The sequence below is a fragment of the Chenopodium quinoa genome, unplaced genomic scaffold (genome assembly GCF_001683475.1).
Source record: "Chenopodium quinoa cultivar QQ74 unplaced genomic scaffold, ASM168347v1, whole genome shotgun sequence".
Classification (NCBI taxonomy): domain Eukaryota; kingdom Viridiplantae; phylum Streptophyta; class Magnoliopsida; order Caryophyllales; family Amaranthaceae; genus Chenopodium; species Chenopodium quinoa.
The window spans coordinates 4,377,366-4,399,195 of NW_018743292.1; the positions used below are offsets into that span (position 1 = coordinate 4,377,366).

The following is a 21,830-nucleotide window of genomic DNA, read 5'->3' on the forward strand; positions in this document are numbered from 1 at the left end:
TTAATTTTATTATAAGACGGTCAGTTTGAGGGTAATTTTAACTATTTTTATGCTAACTTTAATCCCTTAAAGGATAACTTTTAATTTGTCGTTGGTTTGAATTTTATTTTAATGTGTAATCTTATACATTTATGAATACATACTATAAAAGGTAATATGATTAATCTAATACATTATAAGTTTTTTTAAAGATAAATTTATTATTCGAAAAATAATAACTTTTGTAGTATAAATGATAACTTTAAATACTTTTAATATAACTTTAACCCGTCTTACAATAAATTAACGTACATCCGCCTTTTTAAGAAATTTGTGAATCCTTTGACATAGTTTAAACTCCCAAGTACAGTTTGAAGCACATTGTAAAGAAAAAATGATTCAAAGTAGAATGGAAATCTTGTCTGAAATTAATTTTCACATAATCCCATCCTTGTTTGATTAAATTTTTTTATCTTCATGTTTTCATTGACATTCTCTTAATTAGAGTAGTGTTCTTAGACCCACCCATTATCTTCACCTATACTAAACTCGAATTAGTTTACTGATTAAATTGACTTTATATTTTTATTGATTAAAAATTATTTTAACAATTGAAAATGAAGTGCTCTCCCCTTCCATTTCATCACTGTATGAGGATGCAATACATATGCAAATTAAACTATTTATCTAATTTATTTTAGATTATATGACGGATTTTTTTTTGAGTTCCGCAAACATACTACCTTTGTTTTAAATAATTTGCAACAATATGACATATATGTGAGTAAAAAATGTTTAATCGCTGCAAATAATTTGAAACAAAGGTAGTAAAATAAAATCCCTATTTATATATATACATATTTTGATATGTCAAACGATGAAACGAGTGTTAAATTAAGTAGCGGAGTACTAGTTTGATTAATTTATCCGATTAAAGAAGGGATGCTTTCATGCTTTGTGATTTGTCCACGTCCAATTTTCCAAAGAAACATATAAGTATATAACACATTACACACCACCTAGGCAGTAGGCACATATGATGATATGAACTCTCATCTATTGTTTCCTTTCCCCTCTCACCCATAATCCCTTATTTACCCATACCAAAAAAAAAAAAAAAAAAAAAAAAGAATCATCTTTAAACCCTAAATTAAAGGGTTTTAGAAAATTTGTCTTTCTGAAGTGTTATTACGAGGTTTCTTCAACCAAAATCCAGCAATCCCCCAATTTAGGGATCACCATTTCCATAAATGATGCAGTCCCTCACCAGAAGATTGTTGCACAGAAATTTTTACAGTAAAGTATGTTTCTTGCGCTTCAACCCTTCTATCATTTCAGATTCTGCTTATTTTTCCTTCAGTGTTGAATATAATTTTGTTTTTGTTTTCAATTGATGTCAAATTAATGTTTTCTATTATTAATATTTGTTCATTGCTATAATTCTGAAGCTCCAATCTTTCTGGGTTTATATAAACTAGTCAATCCTTTTTATATTGATTTGATTTTACTATATCCTGCAGTTAAATTGTGTACTCAATATTTGTTTTCTACTGCTGTTCAATCATTTTCAATTATTTTTGTGATTGTTTCCATCGTTTAATTCAGTTTTTTGGAGTGCAGGAATCAGTTTCTATTGTGTAACATAATGTCTTATGTAAATGTAATCATCACTTTGTCTTTCTATCTGGATTATTAGAGTTCAGCTTAACACAATTGCAAATCAGTAATAGAAATCGGATTTCGACCTCTAGGATTGGACTGATTTTTTGTGGATAAAATACGAACTTGTTAATCTAGAAATTGTTTATGATTTACGAAGTAATAATTACAGAAATGAGCCAATGGCAGTTTCTGCATTTAGATTCTGAGTGTTTGATTTGGAAAAATGCTTATTTTTCATAGGAGAAGTTGGTTATTATATACACATCCCGATTCTCAAAGTAATAAGTCAGTGATCCTTCTATGTCAAATATGTTGTTGACTTGTTGAGTGTTGGATTTTTTGGTTTTCTAGGCAAATGGATACCGGACATACTGTTCAACAAAGATCTTTGATGCGGGTCAGCCAACCGCAGCTTCTCATCCTGAGGTATTGCTGGATCGATCATTTCATTTTGCTTTTGTTGATTCTCAATTTGTCCTGTTTGAGGAGGAAAAGCAATTAATTTTCTTCATATTGTTGTAGCTGCTGAAAGAAGGGGAGATGACTCCTAGTATAAGTTGTGATGAATATATCTCCAGACGAAAGAAATTGTTAGAGCTTCTCCCTGAGAAGAGTATTGCCATCATTGCAGCTGCCCCGGTGAAGATGATGACAGATGTTGTGCCTTACCCATATCGGCAAGATGCTGACTATCTGTATATCACTGGCTGTCAGCAACCTGGTGGCATAGCTGTTTTAGGTCATGATATTGGTTTGTGTATGTTCATGCCAGAACCAACACTTCATGTATGTACAACAGAATCCAACATGTAATCTAGTAATATCTGCAATCATAATCAAAGGAATTGGGAGTAAAGGTTCTAAAAGTGACAGCGTAGTCATGATGCTGTTATGTATTTCCGATACCTTGACTTCGTTACCTCGTGAAAATATTTTCTGTTTGATCCTAGGATGTCACTTGGGAAGGGAATACCGCTGGCGTAAATGAGGCACTGGAGATATTCAAGGCTGATCAGGCAAAACCCATTAGCGAACTTCGACAGGTATTTTTTTCTGTGGCATTTAAATAAATTCTCGCCGTGCTGCTCATGTCCATTAGCAGAAAACTGGATCTAAATTTCCTCTTCCCTCCAAATTCAATTTGTGGGTGCTGTATTAGGAGACATTAAAGGGGGACACTGGGATGGATTGCTGTTTGTTTGACATGTTACTTATTGGATTACACTAGTGAGAAGCTAGAGGTACATACTTCAAAGGCAAAATACATGTAGCATAAGAGAAGTTTCTAAATTGGTTCCTTATAGCTGTAATTTTCATAATAAATCCTTCATCCATTGACCCACTTACGCATGCAGATGCTATCAGGATTTTTAGGAAGATATTCTGAAGTGTTTCATAATGTGAAAACTGCTACAAGAACTTACACAGACTCTGAGTCCTTTCAAAAGACAATTGTTGAAGGCAAAGTGAAAGATCTTTCTAAATACACTCATGAGTTGCGTTGGCTCAAATCACCAGCTGAAGTTGAGTTGATGAGAAAGGCTGCTTCAATTGCTTGTCAGGTAATCTCTCTTTCACTTGAAGTTTTCTGTACAAAAGAAAGATCTTTTGTAGAATTGGTGCTACTGCTGGGATGGTGATGCTGCTGCCTATGAGCCTGTGAAACTACATGGTTTCCATTTGGCTTTGCTACCTTGTCTTCTCTAGATGTATGGCATGCTCTGCTTTTTCCTCAAATTCTGGATTATCAGGATTGCTTGTATCTTCTGAGAAGCTGAAAAGTTCTTAATGAGGCTAAGATTCTTTAATTCATGGCATATTGATGTCTATCTCTCCCACTGTGTTTCTTCTTTTGCATTTTTAGCAACCAATCAAACTGTTGAGACAGTATTTCAAAAATCAGTATCTATCTCATAGTTGTCTTTCACAATATGCTTCCGCCTTCTATGATTGATTAGTTTCAACATCATTTGGTGGTAATTGATGTGAATATCTTTGCTAATTGTCCGAAATCAATGCCATTTTTGTTTGATTCATAGGCTCAGTTGCAGACCGTGTTTCATTCAAAGATATATCCACATGAAGGTATGTTGGCTGCGAAGGTGGAATATGAATGCAAAATGAGAGGTGCCCAAAGAATGGCGTAAGCTTTTCCTCCCTTTTGAACATTCTCAGGCATAAGACGGTTGTGACTCTCGTATAATCATGTTTTCACATGAAATGTTCTGATATCATTTCCCCTTCCCCCTGTAGAGAAGGGAAAAAAAAACCTGTAGAAAGAAATATGTATATTTTATTATTATTATTTTATTATGAACCTTATGCATCAGTCATTTCAGTTATGATTTTTAGCATAATCAATTTACCTTTATCAAGGAAGATGGCAATAGCCATAATTTCGGTTGACTTCTTGGTTTTTAAAAATGTGTCTACTTGTCTAGTAATTGGGATGATACCAAAGTTTTATATTGTTTGATAGATTCTCCTGGTGTAGTAGCCATTACCTTGCAATTTTTGCTATTAAATGTACATACTACATAGTATAAAAGATCTTGTAGGCCGATGTGCCGAATTTCTCCATACTAATATGCTGAATTTTGGCCCTCAGCTATGCACTGAAGATCATTGAAATTATGGAGTGATTTCTGTTTTGTTTACTGTTACTAGATTCAACCCTGTTGTGGGTGGTGGTCCTAATGGCAGTGTGGTACATTATTCTCGAAATGATCGTAAAGTGAGTTCATCTTGTTACTTATCCTTTTAAAAATTAAGCAAATTTTGCACCCTATGAAGCAATGTCTATTTTTTGCAGGTTAATGATGGGGAACTTGTACTTATGGATATTGGATGTGAGTTTCACGGCTATGTTAGTGATATGACTCGCACATGGCCTCCCTTTGGTAGATTTTCACCTGCTCAAGTATGTAGTCAATTTCATCTTAATGTCTTGGGAGCTTTGGTTTGAAAGTTTTCTCCATCTCATGTATAAATAAATATTTACCAGTCTGTCTTATGGATGCTTAACCCTATCTTGTTGAGACTAGTTGTTAGGCATAAAATTTTGCGAAGTGAGGAGGCTTTAAGACTAGTTTAAAGCAGCATTGTAGTGATTGACTCTACTTATGTTTGGGTCCTCCAAGACTTCTATTCTAAGATATTTTATGCAGTTTTTCTTTCTAAATCTTATTAGTTGTATCCTTCTTTTTTCGTTTCTTATCTGCCTTATAATTGATTCACCAAGATGCCATGGTATACCATTAGTTTAGCCTTTTAATTTTACTTCTGTAAGTCTCCAATGCTTTTATATTCTGGAAATATCATCTCAAGTGTATTGCTGTAATCTCAGATGATGACATTTTTCGCATAATTACAGGTTGAGCTTTATGAGCTTATTTTGGAGACGAATAAAGAATGTATAAAGCTCTGCAAACCTGGCATAAGCATACGACAAATACATGAGCAATCGGTATGATGCTCTGTGGTGTTTATTTTCTATTTGCCTGTTTTTTCAGGCTTAAAATTTGTGTGTTTGCTAATCTTGGTACTCTTAGCTATGGTCGTCAGATATATGATATACTCACAAGCAGATACAAAACCCAAATCATCTCTTTCTTTTTGGGGAGGGAGCATGAGTATTTATGTTATTCAATCTGAAATTTTTTATACTAAACAACTGTATTTTATTTGGTAATTACCCTATATTCGGCAATTGATCAACTTCTTTGACCTAATGTAGCTTCATCTTTATTGTCAAGTCACAAGCTAGTAGAACATCTGAAGAATATATGTCAATGGTGTGGTTACCCTGCTTTATCTCATGCTACCTTGTGATGGTGCTTCGAGATAAGTTAGACAGCTATAGTTGATTGACTAAAATCTCATAATTCCATGTACATTCGCATCATCACATGGTTAATATCTTAGTCTCTTATTGTCAAATAAGTGTCTCAGTTTCTATCTTGGAGTTTGTAAATTTTCTACCTTTTCTGTAATAGAGTGCTCTACTTAAAGTTTGTCTTGTTAATGTTTCTGGTAGGCTGCTTTTTCAAATCTACCACAATAAAGTGTGATACATTTTCAAGAAAAAGGAGTAGGATATACACATTTGCATTAGTACTTTCATGCTATCTGATTTTAAAAGTATTATGATTAGGTATTTGTTATGCAAATGCAGAGGACATTCTGTACCAATATATTAACAAGCAGTTACTTATCTCTTTGATCTCTTCCCAATATGAAATTATTAAGAGTCCCATCTGTTGACTTGGTAATGACACTTTTTGATAAATGTTGACTAACTCTGTGCTCTGTATGATTGCAGGTTCAGAAACTCTACAAAGGACTGAAAGATATCGGAGTACTGAAAAATAGAGCGAGCAGTAGCCGAACATACCATCAGCTCAATCCAACTAATATAGGTATCTCTGGCTACTCTTATTAGACATAGTGGATTGTGACTTATGACAAATTAGATCTTGTACTGGTAAGTGTAAACATATGTTCCACATATGAACCTTCTGACTTCTTAACACTTGCTTCTGATCTGTGTAGGACACTATCTAGGGATGGATGTACATGATTGTTCTACAATCAGCACTGATCGTCCTCTTCAGCCAGGGGCTGTAAGTTGTAGACAATTTTTTAACCTTGATTTTTTATCTTTGTTTTTCTTTCCCCTCAGCACATCGTTAACAAGAAAGCAGCCCTGTAATTTTTCCTAGGCTGTGTTTTATGGTACATTTAGTCCCTTGTTTTGTGACATGAGATGGGGCTTGGTCTGTTGAATGGAATGCTCTGGAGATGTCTTGTGTTTGTTTGCAAAAATTCATATATTTGCTTTTCTCTCCAGATCATAACGATTGAGCCAGGTGTATATATTCCATCTTCCTTCAGTGTTCCAGCGAGGTATTTCCCTCGATTACTTATTATCTAACAACTTAAACTTTCTTATTCCATATTATTTGTCACATTAAAATAGCAATGCAATCTTAATTGTCACTTTAAAAATAAAAAACCAATGAAGTATGACTAGTTAGTTAACTAACGTATGTGTCCATCTGTGTGCACGACCATATGTCACATGTAAAGGTATGGATGGAGTATTTTAGGTTGCATCTATATATGTCTTGATTTTGTTACTCATATGATTAAATGTTGTTAGCAGATGAGGCAGTCAATAAATTAGTTGTTGCAATGCCGTTTAGAATTACTGTAATTTTTATTCATTAAGGTCTGAAGTAAGGAAAAGCTGTGGAATGCAGAGGTCTGTTTGTAGTTGCCATGACTTAGGTTATTCTTAAGCTTTAAAATGAGATCCATATCTATTGCTGATGTATATATGATCTGTTGCGGCCCTGGTTCTACTATAAATGTGGAGCTGCTGGTTATTTGGGCAGGATGTTAGTGTTTATGTAATTTCCTCAATTAAGCAGTGTATATGGGTGAGAGGATTAACTATTAAGTGGGAAGGGATGGAAGAATTATATAATATTTCATTCATTTGATATGGATTAGGGGTAGGGAATTTTGAGGGGGTAGGGAGATCCAATTCCTTCTTTGATTTAAGGACTCCACTGTTATGGTTGTGATTTGTGGTTATGATTAAACTATAATCTTTGTGGTTTGACTTGTAGAATCTTTTGTTAGTCTTTTACTGAAGTTGTTTATATTCTATGTTTGACCAGAAATTTCAAGTTATAGACATATAAGATGTTGATTTGAGAACAACTAGTACTAGTTGAGTTGACTATGTCTTGTTAGGGTTTATACGAAGTATATATTTTCCATCTCATTAGAAGTCCTTAGACTGATTTCCAATTGTCATAAAGTTGATGAGAAAAAAATGTAATTGAGCTTCATAAAGTTCTGTATCACTTCTCCTGTGTAAACCTCGTAGTACATAAACATTTCTTGGCAGTGGTCATATGACCCAAATGTTTCAAAGCTGTTTTTGATCAACTGAACTATTGCTCTCATGGATGTTTCTGCCAATGCCAAGGTTTTTGACTAATTGTTTGCATTTGTATATTATGCAGGTATCAAGGTGTTGGGATAAGGATTGAGGATGAAGTCCTTATAACTGACAGTGGTTACGAGGTATTGGCTAATGTCGGTTTGTTGTAATTTGTCATCTACATAGAGTTTGGCCTATTTTGTTGATGCCTTGTGTTGGATGTCATCAACTCCGACTTCCACTTAAGCATCTTTTGTACGTTTTGCTTAGTAAATTACATCCTTTACTCTAAACAGCATTCTGCTAAAGCATCTTATGGTCTTGGAAACAGGTCCTTACTGGGTCAATGCCTAAAGAAATAAGTCACCTCGAGTCCATGTTAAACGACTACTCTCCACAAACAGAAGCAGGTTGCATATGAACTGCAGCTTCAAATTAGAGTGGTGGAGGGTTCCAGTCGAGATACTCCTAACTCAGACAGAAGCAAATGTATTACAAATATTCTTTGGATCTTTGTAGTTTGATGTATCTCGTGTAAACATTGTCAAAAATTCCGGTACTCATATACGTGGCCATATTTAAATTCATGCTTAGTTGTAATGGCTGCTTAGTTGTAATGGCTGCAGCTTCAAATTAGAAGCAGGCTGCTTAGTTGTAATGGCTTATGGAGCTGTAGATGAAAGATCATGTAGAAGAGGAAAATATACCTGTCAAATTTTGCTAGAGTAATATTTCGTGATATTTTTGAAACTTGATTTGTGACTAGGGAAACTTTGCTCATGTCTAATGGCTGCCCGTAAACACGACCTCCTTCAAACAATGCTACTGCCTACCGGGGTGTCACATAACTAATTGATCAATGCTTACAATGCTCTAGTATTAGTTCAAGAAGTTATTCAGGTAGCTTCTTACTGTTTGCCGGTTAACTCTATGATTTATTGCTTATATTAACAATTTCTCCTCAAGTGCCATATTTAAATTTCCACTTAGATCTGCCTGTATTAGCTTCATACAAGGTAGTTTGAAAATTCATGCTTTGAGGCCGAGGTTTCAATTCTTATCTAACTTTTGCGTGATTCCTAATAACACAATAAGTGAAAAATAATTACCTTTGACGTAAAAACACAATTCCTTTCCAATTTAGCTTACAAAGATACGAAAAAGAGAGAACATTAGAAAATTCTTTTCACGGGAGTAATTCCTAATGCGATTAATATTAAGCCTACTACCTACGTGCACAAGTGTTTCACTGCTGAGTAACTTACCATAAGGGTTGGGAAGGTGGTGGTAGCATTGAAATAGCTACTCTCTACCAAAATAGCTCATAAATTAAATCCATCACCATTTAATTGCAAGGCTTCTGGAAGAAGGGTTTAGATGAAGGTCATAATGATGTAGTACACTTGCAGTCTATTTACTTTGCTATTGTTGGATCTCTGCACTGCTAATAAATAAGAAGTGACATATACGAAGTATTTTCCATATTTTTCGTCTCCGTATATGAAAAGTACTCCCTTCGTATTTTATTAATTGCTCTTTGCTCAATTTCTTCATGTATGGAGTTTTAGGAGAAATTGTAAAAAAATAATAAAGTATAAAAGAAGTAAGGTTGTGGAAGGATAAAGTATGATAGTTGGGAGGAAAGAGAATCTAAAAATACAAAAGTATGGTAGTTGGGGGGTCCACCAGGAGAAAAAAATTAGTAAAATATTGTGAAAAAGTTTCAAAAAAAGAAATGGAGCAAGTAATAAAATACAACCACAAAAGTAAGATAAAACAATTAATAATTTACGCAGGGAGTAAGGACTAATCTATGAAGATACTTCGAATGTCGAAAAGTACGTCAAAATCACATATCAATCGGTATTATTAACGTTTGAGTTAGTTTCTTCTAGTCTTCAATGCTTTCTCATATTTGTTGCCTTCACCTACATTAGAGCATACTATACTAGGCCTTTAGGTGGGCTGCTAACAACTTCCACCTACATTGCATCACTAGTCATTATATTTATAAATGTTTTTCCCTCTGAATTTCTTTCAGAAAAAAAAAAAAAAAAAAAAAAAAAAAATTGCCTATCTAATTATTTTCTCACATGTATATATTGAATTAGTGTACGGACTAAACTAATTTTTTTAATTTTTATATTTTATTTTTACACATACATATAAAAAAGAACATTAGAAAAATCTCGGAAAACTCCTAATTCAATTACATTCTAGACCAATTTATTGTATACATAAGAAAGTAACGTCGAATTTTATTAGCTTGATCCAAAAAAGTCAACTTGGCTAATATATACTGGTACAGATGAAATAGTATTTATTTCGGACAAGTAAAAGGACATTGTAAGAAGAACCAAGGTGCATAAACATTGCTATTCATTCATTTTATCAATTATTAATATCATCTGTCTATTTTATACAAGTAACAAACTAAATATTGAAATTTAACAATAAATATTCTCAACAGGCAACAGCCTCTAATCCTCTGTATATGCCACGCGGAATACGAGAATTCCTTTCAAAATTTTCTTCTTTCAACTCTAGTGCAGTTGTGTTGTTAACCAAATTATTTGTTTTGATGCATCAAGTATTAAAATAGTCAATAAAATGTTGTTAAATTTAATCATTAGAGAATGGAAATAACCTGATTGGAGGACTCCCCTTTCTTAGGCTTAAGCTCAGATTTGCAATAGAAAATAAACAACATGCTCAAATTGGGTGATCCGAGATCACCATATTATCTGCAATTCTGACTAATATGGACAATATGTATTTCATTAATTACCAACCATTGTTGTAATAATCGATTAAATTTCTTCATATGATCATAATACTCTAGATAGATCTCATAGAGTTCAATTCTCGTTATCATGCTAACACTCTAGATAGATTTTACGCCGAAACAAGATCATTTCTTCATTATATGATCGTAAAATAATTTGGTCTATTTATTACTTACACTCTAGTATTTTCTCTATCTAGTTTAACTATAATTATATGATCGTAAAATAATTTGGTCTATTTATTACTTACACTCTAGTATTTTCTCTATCTAGTTTAACTATAATTATATGATCGTAAAATAATTTGGTCTATTTATTACTTACACTCTAGTATTTCCTCTATCTAGTTTAACTATAATTATATGATCGTTAAATAATTTGGTCTATTTATTACTTACACTCTAGTATTTTCTCTATCTAGTTTAACTATAATTATATGATCGTTAAATAATTTGGTCTATTTATTACTTACAAGTTGTAAACAAGTCGACATCCATCAAATTTTTTTGTTCTTTTTAGTTTAACCAAATGATGCTTTTGTTGGGTTTTCCTTTGAGATTTCCTTCTTGTAGTTCTTGTAACCACTTCTCCAAAGATTATTTAATGAACCTATTAAAGAAATAAAGAGAACATGTTAGCCACTTAATAATCGTCAAACTAACAAAATATCCTAAATACTACTTACATGTGAAGGATGATTTTTTGAAGGGCCACGTAACTTAAAGACTTGAGAAAAAAGAAGAGCCACATAAGAGAATATTATAGACCTTTTAGTTACTTCACGTCAATGATCGTAGGTGGCTAACAATTTGCCATTTAGCAAAACGCAATCGTTTCAACAAAATGATATACCAAAAGGCCAAAATAACCGTAGTAATTTTGGTAAGTTAGAGATAGTGAACTAAATGAAGACAATAACACTAGATGAATTCATCGATTCATTTAATTACACAACTTTTTCAAAGACCTAATTTATGTTTTTTACCAAGTTAACTTGCAGTGAAAGACATTTTATAGTGCTTTAAGTTCACAGCAAGTAATGCAATTAATTCATTTTTCATGCCTGATTTTCTGCATTAAAGATGCAGGACAAATCAAATACGAGATGTCCAAATGTATAGTCTTGTCACGACATTATATTTATAAGATGTTACCCACCAAAAAAATTTGAATTAGGAACAACTTTCTATTTCCGTCAATGAATTTAATATATGCACCACGTCAAAAAATTAAAACGTGCACACCACCTTGCAAATGTCTATAGCTATTGCGCCAGCTCTAGAAAACTCATCAATAACTAAGGTTGTGGTTGTAGGTAGAAAATTTATGAAAAAAATCACAGTACATTTGACATATTTAAAATTTCAAACTTTTCCTCAAATTAGGCTTATTAGGCAAAATAATTTGCAAAATGGTTGCGTGGCATAACTATTTACCAAACTAAGCTTCAGGGATAAAACGTTGTCCGAGACAGCGTTTTATGCCCTGATTTTTTTTAAAAAAAAATTAAAGTATAAAACGCTGTCTCGGACAGCGTTTTTAGATGTTGACATTTTTTTTTAAAATTTTGTAATTTATGATTTTTTAAAATAAAAAGGAAAAAAAAAAAATTGAATAGCACATAAAACGCTACCTGAGACAGCGTTTATAGTGTATTTTTTTTTTAATAAAACGCTGCCTGAGATAGCGTTTCTTGGGTCAGTATTTTCGTGTTTTGGTCGCAGGATTTTCAGTTCAATTCATCCTCAAGTTTCACTGTATCACTCCCTCTCACTAACGCTGCTGCCACCGCTACCTCTCACTCTCACACTTTCACACTCAACCACCGCCACTGCTACCGCTGCTGCCGCTGCCGCCACTGTTGCTGCCGCCATTTGCTGTTGTTGTTGCCCCTCTTTCTCTCACTCACTCACTCAATTTTGTGGTAAACCCTAAATTCAAATTAGTGTAATTGCTCTTAATTGTGGTTAATTAATGTAAATTGTATCAAATTGTTGCTAATTATTAATAAAATGTGGTAAATTGTTGATAATTATTGATGGTGATGTGGTACATTGTTGATGAAATTGTTCATGAAATTGATGAAATTGTTGATGGTAATGTGGTATATATATGTGAAATTGTTGAAATTATTGATGGTAATATGTGAAATATAATTGTTGATTAGTGTAGACTAATGGTGAGAAGACTCTTATTTCATTATTGATAATTTATCTATCAATTCATATTAGTGTAATGTTTATAATATTAGTTTGTTAGTAATCGTTTTTGCATTTCAACCTAAACTAAGAGTTTATAAATGGAGTTAATGCTTAGTTTGTGGGCAACCTTTTTTACCTCGCTCTAGATTTCAATTATCCTAAAATGTGTTTTGGTTATGTAGAATATGGCTGCACAAAATGTAGTTTTGTTATGCCGATGGGGAGGTGAAATTCTGTTTGATGGACCCCGTGTCGAGTATAGTGGAGGAAATATGGAACCACCAACACTTGAACCGAACATGACTTTAAATGATTTGATGAACGAGGTTCATAGTAGTATTGGTTCAAACCCAAGGAATGTTGAACTAAACATTAAAATGAGTTTGAGACTGGCAATGGGGTTCAAGTGTTACCTGTTTCTACGAATAAGGAGGATTGTTGCAATGAAGGGTGTTCCCACTGAGTATATGTAGAAATGGTGCCTATATGTAGGGGTGTACACCGGTCCAAAACCGGACCGGACCTGGACCGGACCTGTTTGGACCGGGGACCTGAATTAGAGAATTTTGAGGACCGGAGACCGGACCTGAATCAACAGGTCCGGTTTCGGGTCAGACCTGAAAATCCAGGTTCGGTCCGGGTTTAGACCTGAACAGACCTGAATTTGTATTTTCCCTTTTTTTTTTCTTTATTCAAGCCAAAGTTTTGACTAAAAACTATCATCAACAACCTCCTACGAACAACCCACCACCACTAATACATACACCCCTACGCACAGCCCACCACCACAAGCTTCTTTCCTTCTACCACCTACCCCAACTCACCCCTTAACCACCTTAACCCCCTTAACCCAGACACCATAACCCCAACAACCCAGACCCATTGATACCCACCCATAACCCAGAAAAACGAAAAAATTGAAAAAAAAAACCCACCACCGTCAGGCATCCACCGCACCCACAACCCAGAAAAACAAAAGAAAAAGAAAAAAACCCAAATCGATTCCACACATACATCCAACATCCGAACAAAAAACAAAAAAACGAACAAAAAAATCGCAAAAAACAAATTATACATAAATTGTCAGAAAATCCGAGAAAAAAAAACAGAAATTTCGAAAAAATAGATCTACAAACTTAAATTACAAAATTTATAATTTTACATTACAATTTCATTAAAAAAGATAATTATAATCGTAAATTATGTGAAAAATAAAACTAGATCTACATACTAACCTATATTCAACTAAAACTAAAGTATAAACAAACTCTGGTGACGGCAGATGGTGGACGACGGGGCCTCGATGTTGGACGACGGTGCTCCAATCCCACGATGCTGGAGCCAGGAAGAGAGAAGAGGAGAGGAAGAGGAGTCGTTGAGAACCAGAAAGAAAGGGTGAGATTGAGAATCAGAGAGGAAGAGGGGAGATTGAGAATTAGAGAGGAAGAGGGGATACTGAGAATCAGAAAGGATAAGAGAAAAGGTGAGAGGAGAAGAGGCGTTGCTGAATAGTTGAAGTATTAGGTTTTTTAGGCTTTTATATTTTTTTTATATATATATTATATAAAAAATCCGGGTTTCAGGTCCGGACCTGAAAACCCCGGTTTTGGACCTGATCCGGACCGGAACCGGAAACCTTGAATTTCAAGGACCGGGACCGGACCTGAATCTACAGGTCCGGATCAGGTCCGGTCCCAACAGGTCCGGTTCAGGTCGGTTTTCAGGTCCGGTCCTGTTTATGTACACCCCTACCTATATGTACCCAACAAAGTACTCGGCCAGAACAAGAATCTACATATATTTCCGGTTACAACACAGAGCCCTTCCAATTGCCCTCACACGACATTCCATCAACTGAATATGGGATGGGATCTTTCAGTCGAATGCTGCACGACGATCAATTTCACATGCCGTTTAGTTCTCATATAGCTTCACCTGTACATGGGGGGCATATGTGGCAATGACCGGGCAACCTGGGCCTTCGACATCAAACACTGTCACACCTTCACCGATGCAATTGCATAGTTATTCGCCTATGCAAGATGAAGTTCAAGCATCGCCGTCTCAACTTGTGCAAATTCATCTTGACACTATTGTGAATAACGAATTGTCTGTGTATGATGTGTATACACATGATGAGGGCGAGAGTGGAGATGAGGAAGATGGACTTTAGAACATGGATGTTGAACCTGCACACATGGAAGTTGGCGAGCCCCTGGTTAGAACTCTCGTATCTTGGTTCAGTCAGGTAAACGAGAACTATGAAGTTGATCAGTATTGGGCCGAATCGGGTAGCCATACATCGTTTGTTCCCGGGGGAGAATTTGAGAAGGGGATGTATTTTGAAAGTAAGAAAATGTTTCAAGAAATGGTGAAGATGTATTCCATATAGAGGAATCAATTCTACACCACAGTGACATCGAATGAGAGTGTCCTTCATTTGCGGTGCAAGAAGAAATGTGGTTGGATGCTACAGGGTACCAAATCAAGTGAGCACTCGCGTGACTTTACCCTAGTCACGTACAAAGGCCCACACCGGGAGAACTGTGTCACTGAAGTACTATCTACTGATCACCCGTACTTGGATTCGTCCATAATATCAGAGTATGTGAAGTCTTTTGTGCGGAAAGATCCGTCCTTGAAAGTTGAATTCATACAGGAACTCATCTCCAAGCAATTTCATTTCGATGTTCCGTATCGAAGAGCATGGTATGCCAAGGAGAAAGCAATAGCTAAAATATTTGGGGATTGGGAGAGTTCTTACGGCAGACTTCTGCACTTCATGCAAGCACTCCAACAGTTAAACCCGGGAACGTGTGTCGTATGGCCTGGAAACACAAAACTCTGGTGGACAGTGTATACTACAGCAACATGGAAGTGTTTGTATCGACGGTTTTAAACATTGTATGCCTGTTATCTGTATCGATGGGACGCACTTGTACGGAAAGTACAAAGGAACACTGTTGGTTGCTACAAGTGTGGATGCAAGCTTCCAAGTATTTCCGCTAACATTTGCGGTGGTTGAAGGGGAAAACACTTCCAGCTGGTCTTCGTTCCTAGGCTGCATTCGGGTTCATGTCACGCAACGAGATGCCCTCTGTGTTATATCTGATCGACATCATTGCAGCAATGAATGATCCTAACGTTGGATTCACCGAGCTGCGAGCCTATCACAGGTTTTGTGTTCGCCACATATCTTCTATCTTGAAGACTCACATGCGAAGCAACGAAATGAGAGATATGTTTAAGGTTGCGGCGTACCAAAGGCAGGAAAGAAAACTTCAAGCTGATCTGTGTTTCATCGGTGAGGCGTGTACCAAGGCCATGGAGTACATTGTTCAAGTCCCGTTCACTATGTGGTCTCTATTTCACGACGCTGGTCGCAGATATGAGATATGTACTACAAACTTCTCTGAAATATTTAACAATGTGTTGAAGGGAGCTCAATTTCTATCTATCATGTCCCTTGTCGAGTTAACTTTTCACAGAGTTAATAGGTATTTCACTTTGAGAAGGGAGTCTTCTGAGGCAAGGTCTGAACAGAGACTTGCATACACTGTCATTCTGGAGAAGAACACCGCAAAAGGCAGATATTACAGAGTAGATGCGTATATATAACCGCCGATTGCATATTTACCAAGTCACAACAGAAAGGGGAGAGCGACTTGGTAGTAAAGGAGGCCATAAACATACTGTTAAATTTCACTTGAGAACGTGTACATGCAGCAAACCAAAGATATTCCACCTCCCATGTTCTCATGTTTTAGCAGTCTGTGCGACGTATTCACTATCAGAGCGGCCGTGGGTGGACCTTGTGCTGCAATCAGAGGCCTACACAAATACATACGCACCACAATTCTGGCCTATCCCCTGCGAGACAACCTGAACGCAGTACATCGGCCCCAAACTCATTCCTGACGGCAGCATGGTGTGTGGAAAAGGGCAGCCAAGGTCAAAGCGCATACGCAATGAAATGGATGAGACTAACCGGCCCCCGAGCAAATGCAGCCGCTGTCACCAGCAGGGTCACAAACGGACAACGTGTCCATCTAGGCCGACATAGGACCCAAGTCTGTATTTGTTATTTGTTGTAGAAGTAGAAAGTAGAATTATTTTGTATCAGATTTTCTAAAGTTTGTAACATTTGTAACAGTTAGATCATTTCTATTTTCTACTTTGGATGTCGTTTGCAATTTTCTGTCTTTGCCTTTAACTCGTCCAGCTAATGTTTAATTGCTAATCCAGTAATTGTGTTGGTATTTAGTATATAACGTTTTCAATGAACAAATATCATGGACGAAGAAGATAGGACACCCGAACCTGTTGACCCTTTTGTCTTGACACTACTAGACAAACATTGGAGCGTCGACATATGGGACTAGACGGTAATATATCATCCGTTATTTCATGTACTTATGCATGTTAAATTGATATACTATCTGATATTAATTTCGTTCGTACGATTTTTTTTTCAGGTTGATCCAGCAAAGCAGCTGGTTTGCAGGCACTATACTACCAGGTTTATGGTGGGATGGGTTGTCGATCCACGCGTTATTGAGTACATCGAGTTGGTTGGCTTGGGTGGTTTTCATCAGATGGCGTTCAGGGAGATTGATCGAGCGCTAGTCACTGCGCTCGCGGAGAGGTAGAGACAGGAGACGCACTCCTTCCACCTACCTGTTGGGGAGGCGACCGTTACGTTGCGGGACGTTGCGATACTCACGCGCCTTCCTATACACGGGACTGCGGTGATAGGACATGCGTTAGTCGATCCCATTGGTTTGGTAGCTCCGGTTCTCAGGGTTCAGCCAGGTCCCGACGATATCAGGGTGTCCGGGTTGAGGACCGACTGGATATGCGAGACTTTTCGTGAGCTTCCTCTGGGCGCTGATGACGCCACGGTTCAGAGATACGCTCGGGCGAACTTGTTCTTTCTCATCTCGGGTGTGTTGTTTGGCAACAAGAGCGGGAGCCATCTGCAGCCCATTTACCTACAGATGTAAGACCACGACTGGGATCATATCCGTGGCTACAATTGGGGTAGTGCCTGTTTGGCGATGTTGTATCGCCAGCTGTGTAGAGCATCCCATCGCAGTTCTAACGAGATCGGAGGTCCCTTGATTGTGTTTCAGGTAACTCACCTAATTACCAATAACCTATTTCAAAAGCCACTTACCTAGTATATACTAAACCTAGTTTTGTATTTTTGTATTGCAATTCTGGGCTTGGGAGCATATCAATGTAGGCAGATCAGGTAGGCCTGCTAGACATCGTCGGGGGGAGCAGGACCGAGACGACCAGTACCAGGCGTACGATGCTCCACCGCTCCCTACAGCTGATGAGGCGTACAGTTGCAGGTTTGTTACAGTTGCCATTACTTTAGACTTCATATGGTTTTATTGTGCTAATTGAAAAACTGAAACATTTTTCGGTATTAGGTGGGTGGTCCCCAGACTTACACTTGCGCATGCGGCGAGGGGTCTTCTGTATTACCGAGACGCCCTAGACCGATTTACCGAAGATCAGGTGGTAACTTAAAAGGAATTTGTAAACAGTAATTTAATATGATTCTTGTCAGTGCACTAACCTATTTACGGTATTACTTTTGACGTGTTTTCGCAGGTGACATGGGATCCGTATGTAGCTGAATTGGTTGATGCCATGCCTGCACATCTGCTGGATCATCGGGCAGAGTGGTGTGCTAGGACCCCCGTCATCTGTTTCGATGTTGTGGAGAGTCACCTCCCCGACCGAGTCATGCGATAGTTTGGACTACGCCAGCCCGTCCCCCAGCAGTGTGATACTAGTATCCGCTTGCACGGCATTGACCATCGGGGAAAGGGGGAGACAGACTGGTCAGTGGAGCATAGGGTTTGCATTGACCTATGGCAACGACGGTTGGAGTTCGTTGTTGACGGTGATCCGATGTAGGGCGTTATGGATCCTCACGATCCGTACATGGTCTGGCACAGGCGGATTACACGGCGTTTCATCAACCCCAACTACACACCACCTTCCACACATTACCATCCAGCATATGACGTCATTAGCGGATGTGTGAGTTTCTTTTATTCTACTTATTTTCATCAATTTTTTAATTTCTATATCATACAACTGACTGATCGATGATTACTGCAGGCGGCGGATATGGTGGCGATGGTTGATGCACTGTCAATCGCCCTTGCAGACGGACCCACCAGACCCCAAGTCGAGCGGGTACGAGATATATGCGTGACTACCTTACAGAGATATGGTCACGGCTATCTCGTCCACTAGCAGGACGGCCATGATGGCCACTCCGTCCATTCACAGTTCGAGCTCGGCCAGAGTAGCTGTGGAGGTGATCCTACGTCACCCAGTGACGCAGAGGATTACATCATCCACAGTTCTGCGTCTACCCCTACCCAGGAGGGCCCATCGTCCAGCCAGCAGACTCCCCCACCGCCCCGAGACCCATTCACCACCATTGCACATTACAAGCGGCGTCTTGTCAAACGGAGGGACGACAGACAGGATAGAGAACAGTTATCCCGAATAAATGAGTCAAGATAGTATTAGCTGATTTATTTCCTGTAGCCGAATTTTCTAGAATGATGTATATAACACTTACATTATTAATATAATAAATGTTTTTTGAATGAATCTGTGTGGTTTGAAATTTAATTTTCTTATTTGTCCAAATCGGACTTATGTCAGTCAAAATAGATCTTTATAGGCCGATATATATCAAATACAAGACATTTGAGCTCCATAATGAGAAACGGGGTAGAAGCGATGGCCCGTGGTGGTTAATGTGATGGTTCATGGTGGTTGTAGTGCTGTTGGGGGTGTTTGGAGTGTTCTGAAGAGCTTAAGGGTGGACGGAATTCCCAGGAGGTGGTGGTTGGTGGTGGTCGATATTGGTGGTAAGGTTGGGATTGATGGTGGGGGTGGTTGTAGTGTTGCGGGGGGTGGTTGGAGTGTTTTGAAGTGCATAAGGGTAGTCGAAAGTGGCGGGAGGTGGTGGTTGGTGGTGGTCGACGGCGGTGGGACGGTAGGGGTCGGTGGTGGTGGTGGTGGTTGAGGGTGGTGGCTGATTGAAGGCTGGGGGTGGTGTGTTGGGGGCAGAATTTGGAGGCTGTAGGTTACAGGCTGCTGGTTTGTAGTCCAGCAGAAAAACGCTGTCTAGGACAGCGCTTTATGTACAAAAAAAAGTTGTACATAAAACGCTGTCTCAGACAGCGTCTTATGTATATTTGAATTTTTTTTTCTTTTTTTAATAATCAAAAACTAAGAAAATCCCAAAAAAAAAAAGTCAACAAGTAAAACGCTGTCTGAGATAGCGTTTTATACATATATTTTTTTTTTTAAAAAAAAAATCAGGATATAAAACGCTGTCCGAGACAGCATTTTACCCCAGAATCTTAGTTTGGTAAATAGTTTTGCCACGCATCCAATTTACAAAATATTTTGCCAAAAAGGCTTAATTTGGAGAAAAGTCCTAAAATTTCTACATTAAGGCGTAGCTCGATCAAATCTAATTCTGCTCAAATTCTAAAATAAACTGGTCTAGTGATCAATGCTACGACAATAAGCAAACACACGACGAGTTTGTCCTGCGTGCCTAAAGACTAAATCGAACATAACGACCAACTACAGCAACCTCGAGTTGATCGGATTTTAGAATTATAGCAACTATACATGTCCTTACAACGAAGTAAATGATAACTCACGAGTTAGTTAAACAAACCTCTACCGACATAATTCCAGGAAAAAAACAGGCATTAAAACAAAGACAAAAAATTTCAAAAAAAAATAATTGAAGGGATTAATCCTACACACACAGGAGAAGAGTGAGGTGAACCAAAAGATGAAGAAAACATTTAATGATCTCAGTAATTATTTATTTCACTATACCAACTACTTAAAAATTCCAAGTGGTATACCCTTGTAAATATCATCAAATTCAAAGGGTAAACTTGTAATCATTTCCCTATATATCAACAACCCCTTTCCTTTTCCTTCACTTAACCATTTCATACTACACCACAATAAAAAAACTTGATCATTTTCTCTGAAAAAAAACCTTCTAACACAAAAACAAGGCCAAGAAGAAGAATAGCAAGAAAACGTCATGTCTATGATAACAGACGAAATTCGGGCCAAGGCGACGGAGCTATACCACGGAAACGACGTCTGCCTGGCTCAATCCAAGAGACTTCTAAGAGAAGTGGGCCTGCCCAATGGGCTTCTCCCACTACAAGATGTAGAGGAATGTGGGTATATTGAAGAAACAGGCTTTGTTTGGCTAAAACACAAGAAAGAAATCAAGCACAAATTTGAGAAGATTGGGAAGTTAGTAAGTTATGCTTCTGAAGTTACTGCTTATGTTGAGCCTTGTAAGATTAAGAAACTTACTGGAGTTAAGGCCAAGGAGTTGTTTCTTTGGGTGACTATCTCTGAGATCACAGTCGACAGCCCCGAAAGCGAAAAGATCGTGTTCAGGAACCCTACAGGTATCTCCAAGGTGTTCCCGACTGATGCTTTCGTTGTCGATGAGAAGGAGGAGGCTACCAAGGTGTTGAGGAAGGATGCCGAAGATGAGAAAGAGGCGGCAAAAGTTGCTGATTTTACTACAGCTGCGACTGCAACTGCAGGCGGAAAGGTGGCAAATGGGGTGGATGTGAAAGTGGCTAATGTTGTGAAGGAGGTGTAGGAAAGGAAACTAGCTAGGAAAGTATTGTCTAAAACATAAGGATTTCAGTGCTTTAACAATGTTATCTTTGCGTTTTTTGTTTAGAGAGTTGAGAATTCTATGCTAAAGAATTAAAGATGTCTTTTAAAATAGGTATATTATGGACTGATGTACTAAAAGGGCTGTATGTTGCTCACTCTTTTCATTTGTCAAATTAAATCTATGTTATCTATTGGAATATAATCTCTCACTTTAGAATCATGTATGAACAATCAAACATCTGTTTTCGGGTCTTGCATTCTAATATTATGAGTTTGATCTCTAACCCGATGTCTAGATACCACGAGTTGAGCCAATTCGATTTGGTTATTATGTAGTTAAAATGTTTTTGAATTGCCTATTTTAAAATATAGATGATGTAGAGGGTCTTATTACTTGGATGATTAAGACAAATGAATGAGATTAAATATTTTCACCAAAATAAATAAAATGAATGAGATTAAATAAACATATATAGAAATGTTTGGGATTAATTAAGATGGTCAAATGTGTAACGATGAAAAGTTACATATAAG

At 37.3% G+C, this 21,830-nt stretch overlaps 2 protein-coding genes across 2 annotated transcripts; both read left to right on the forward strand.

Moving 5' to 3' along the window:
• The first annotated feature begins 782 nt into the window (after positions 1 to 782).
• On the forward strand, positions 783 to 8,344 carry LOC110736523 (probable Xaa-Pro aminopeptidase 3). The gene is made up of 14 exons (XM_021916751.1): positions 783 to 1,280; positions 1,993 to 2,067; positions 2,164 to 2,427; positions 2,592 to 2,684; positions 2,997 to 3,203; positions 3,681 to 3,784; positions 4,309 to 4,375; positions 4,454 to 4,561; positions 5,015 to 5,107; positions 5,963 to 6,059; positions 6,193 to 6,263; positions 6,491 to 6,546; positions 7,677 to 7,737; positions 7,926 to 8,344. The coding sequence occupies exons 1-14, from the start codon at positions 1,230 to 1,232 to the stop codon at positions 8,013 to 8,015; spliced, it is 1,437 nt and encodes a 478-aa protein (XP_021772443.1). The 5' UTR covers positions 783 to 1,229; the 3' UTR covers positions 8,016 to 8,344.
• A 12,136-nt stretch (positions 8,345 to 20,480) lies between these two features.
• Positions 20,481 to 21,516, forward strand: LOC110736524. Its single transcript, XM_021916752.1, has one exon. The coding sequence runs from the start codon at positions 20,695 to 20,697 to the stop codon at positions 21,274 to 21,276; it is 582 nt and encodes a 193-aa protein (XP_021772444.1). The 5' UTR covers positions 20,481 to 20,694; the 3' UTR covers positions 21,277 to 21,516.
• The last annotated feature ends 314 nt before the right edge of the window (positions 21,517 to 21,830 follow it).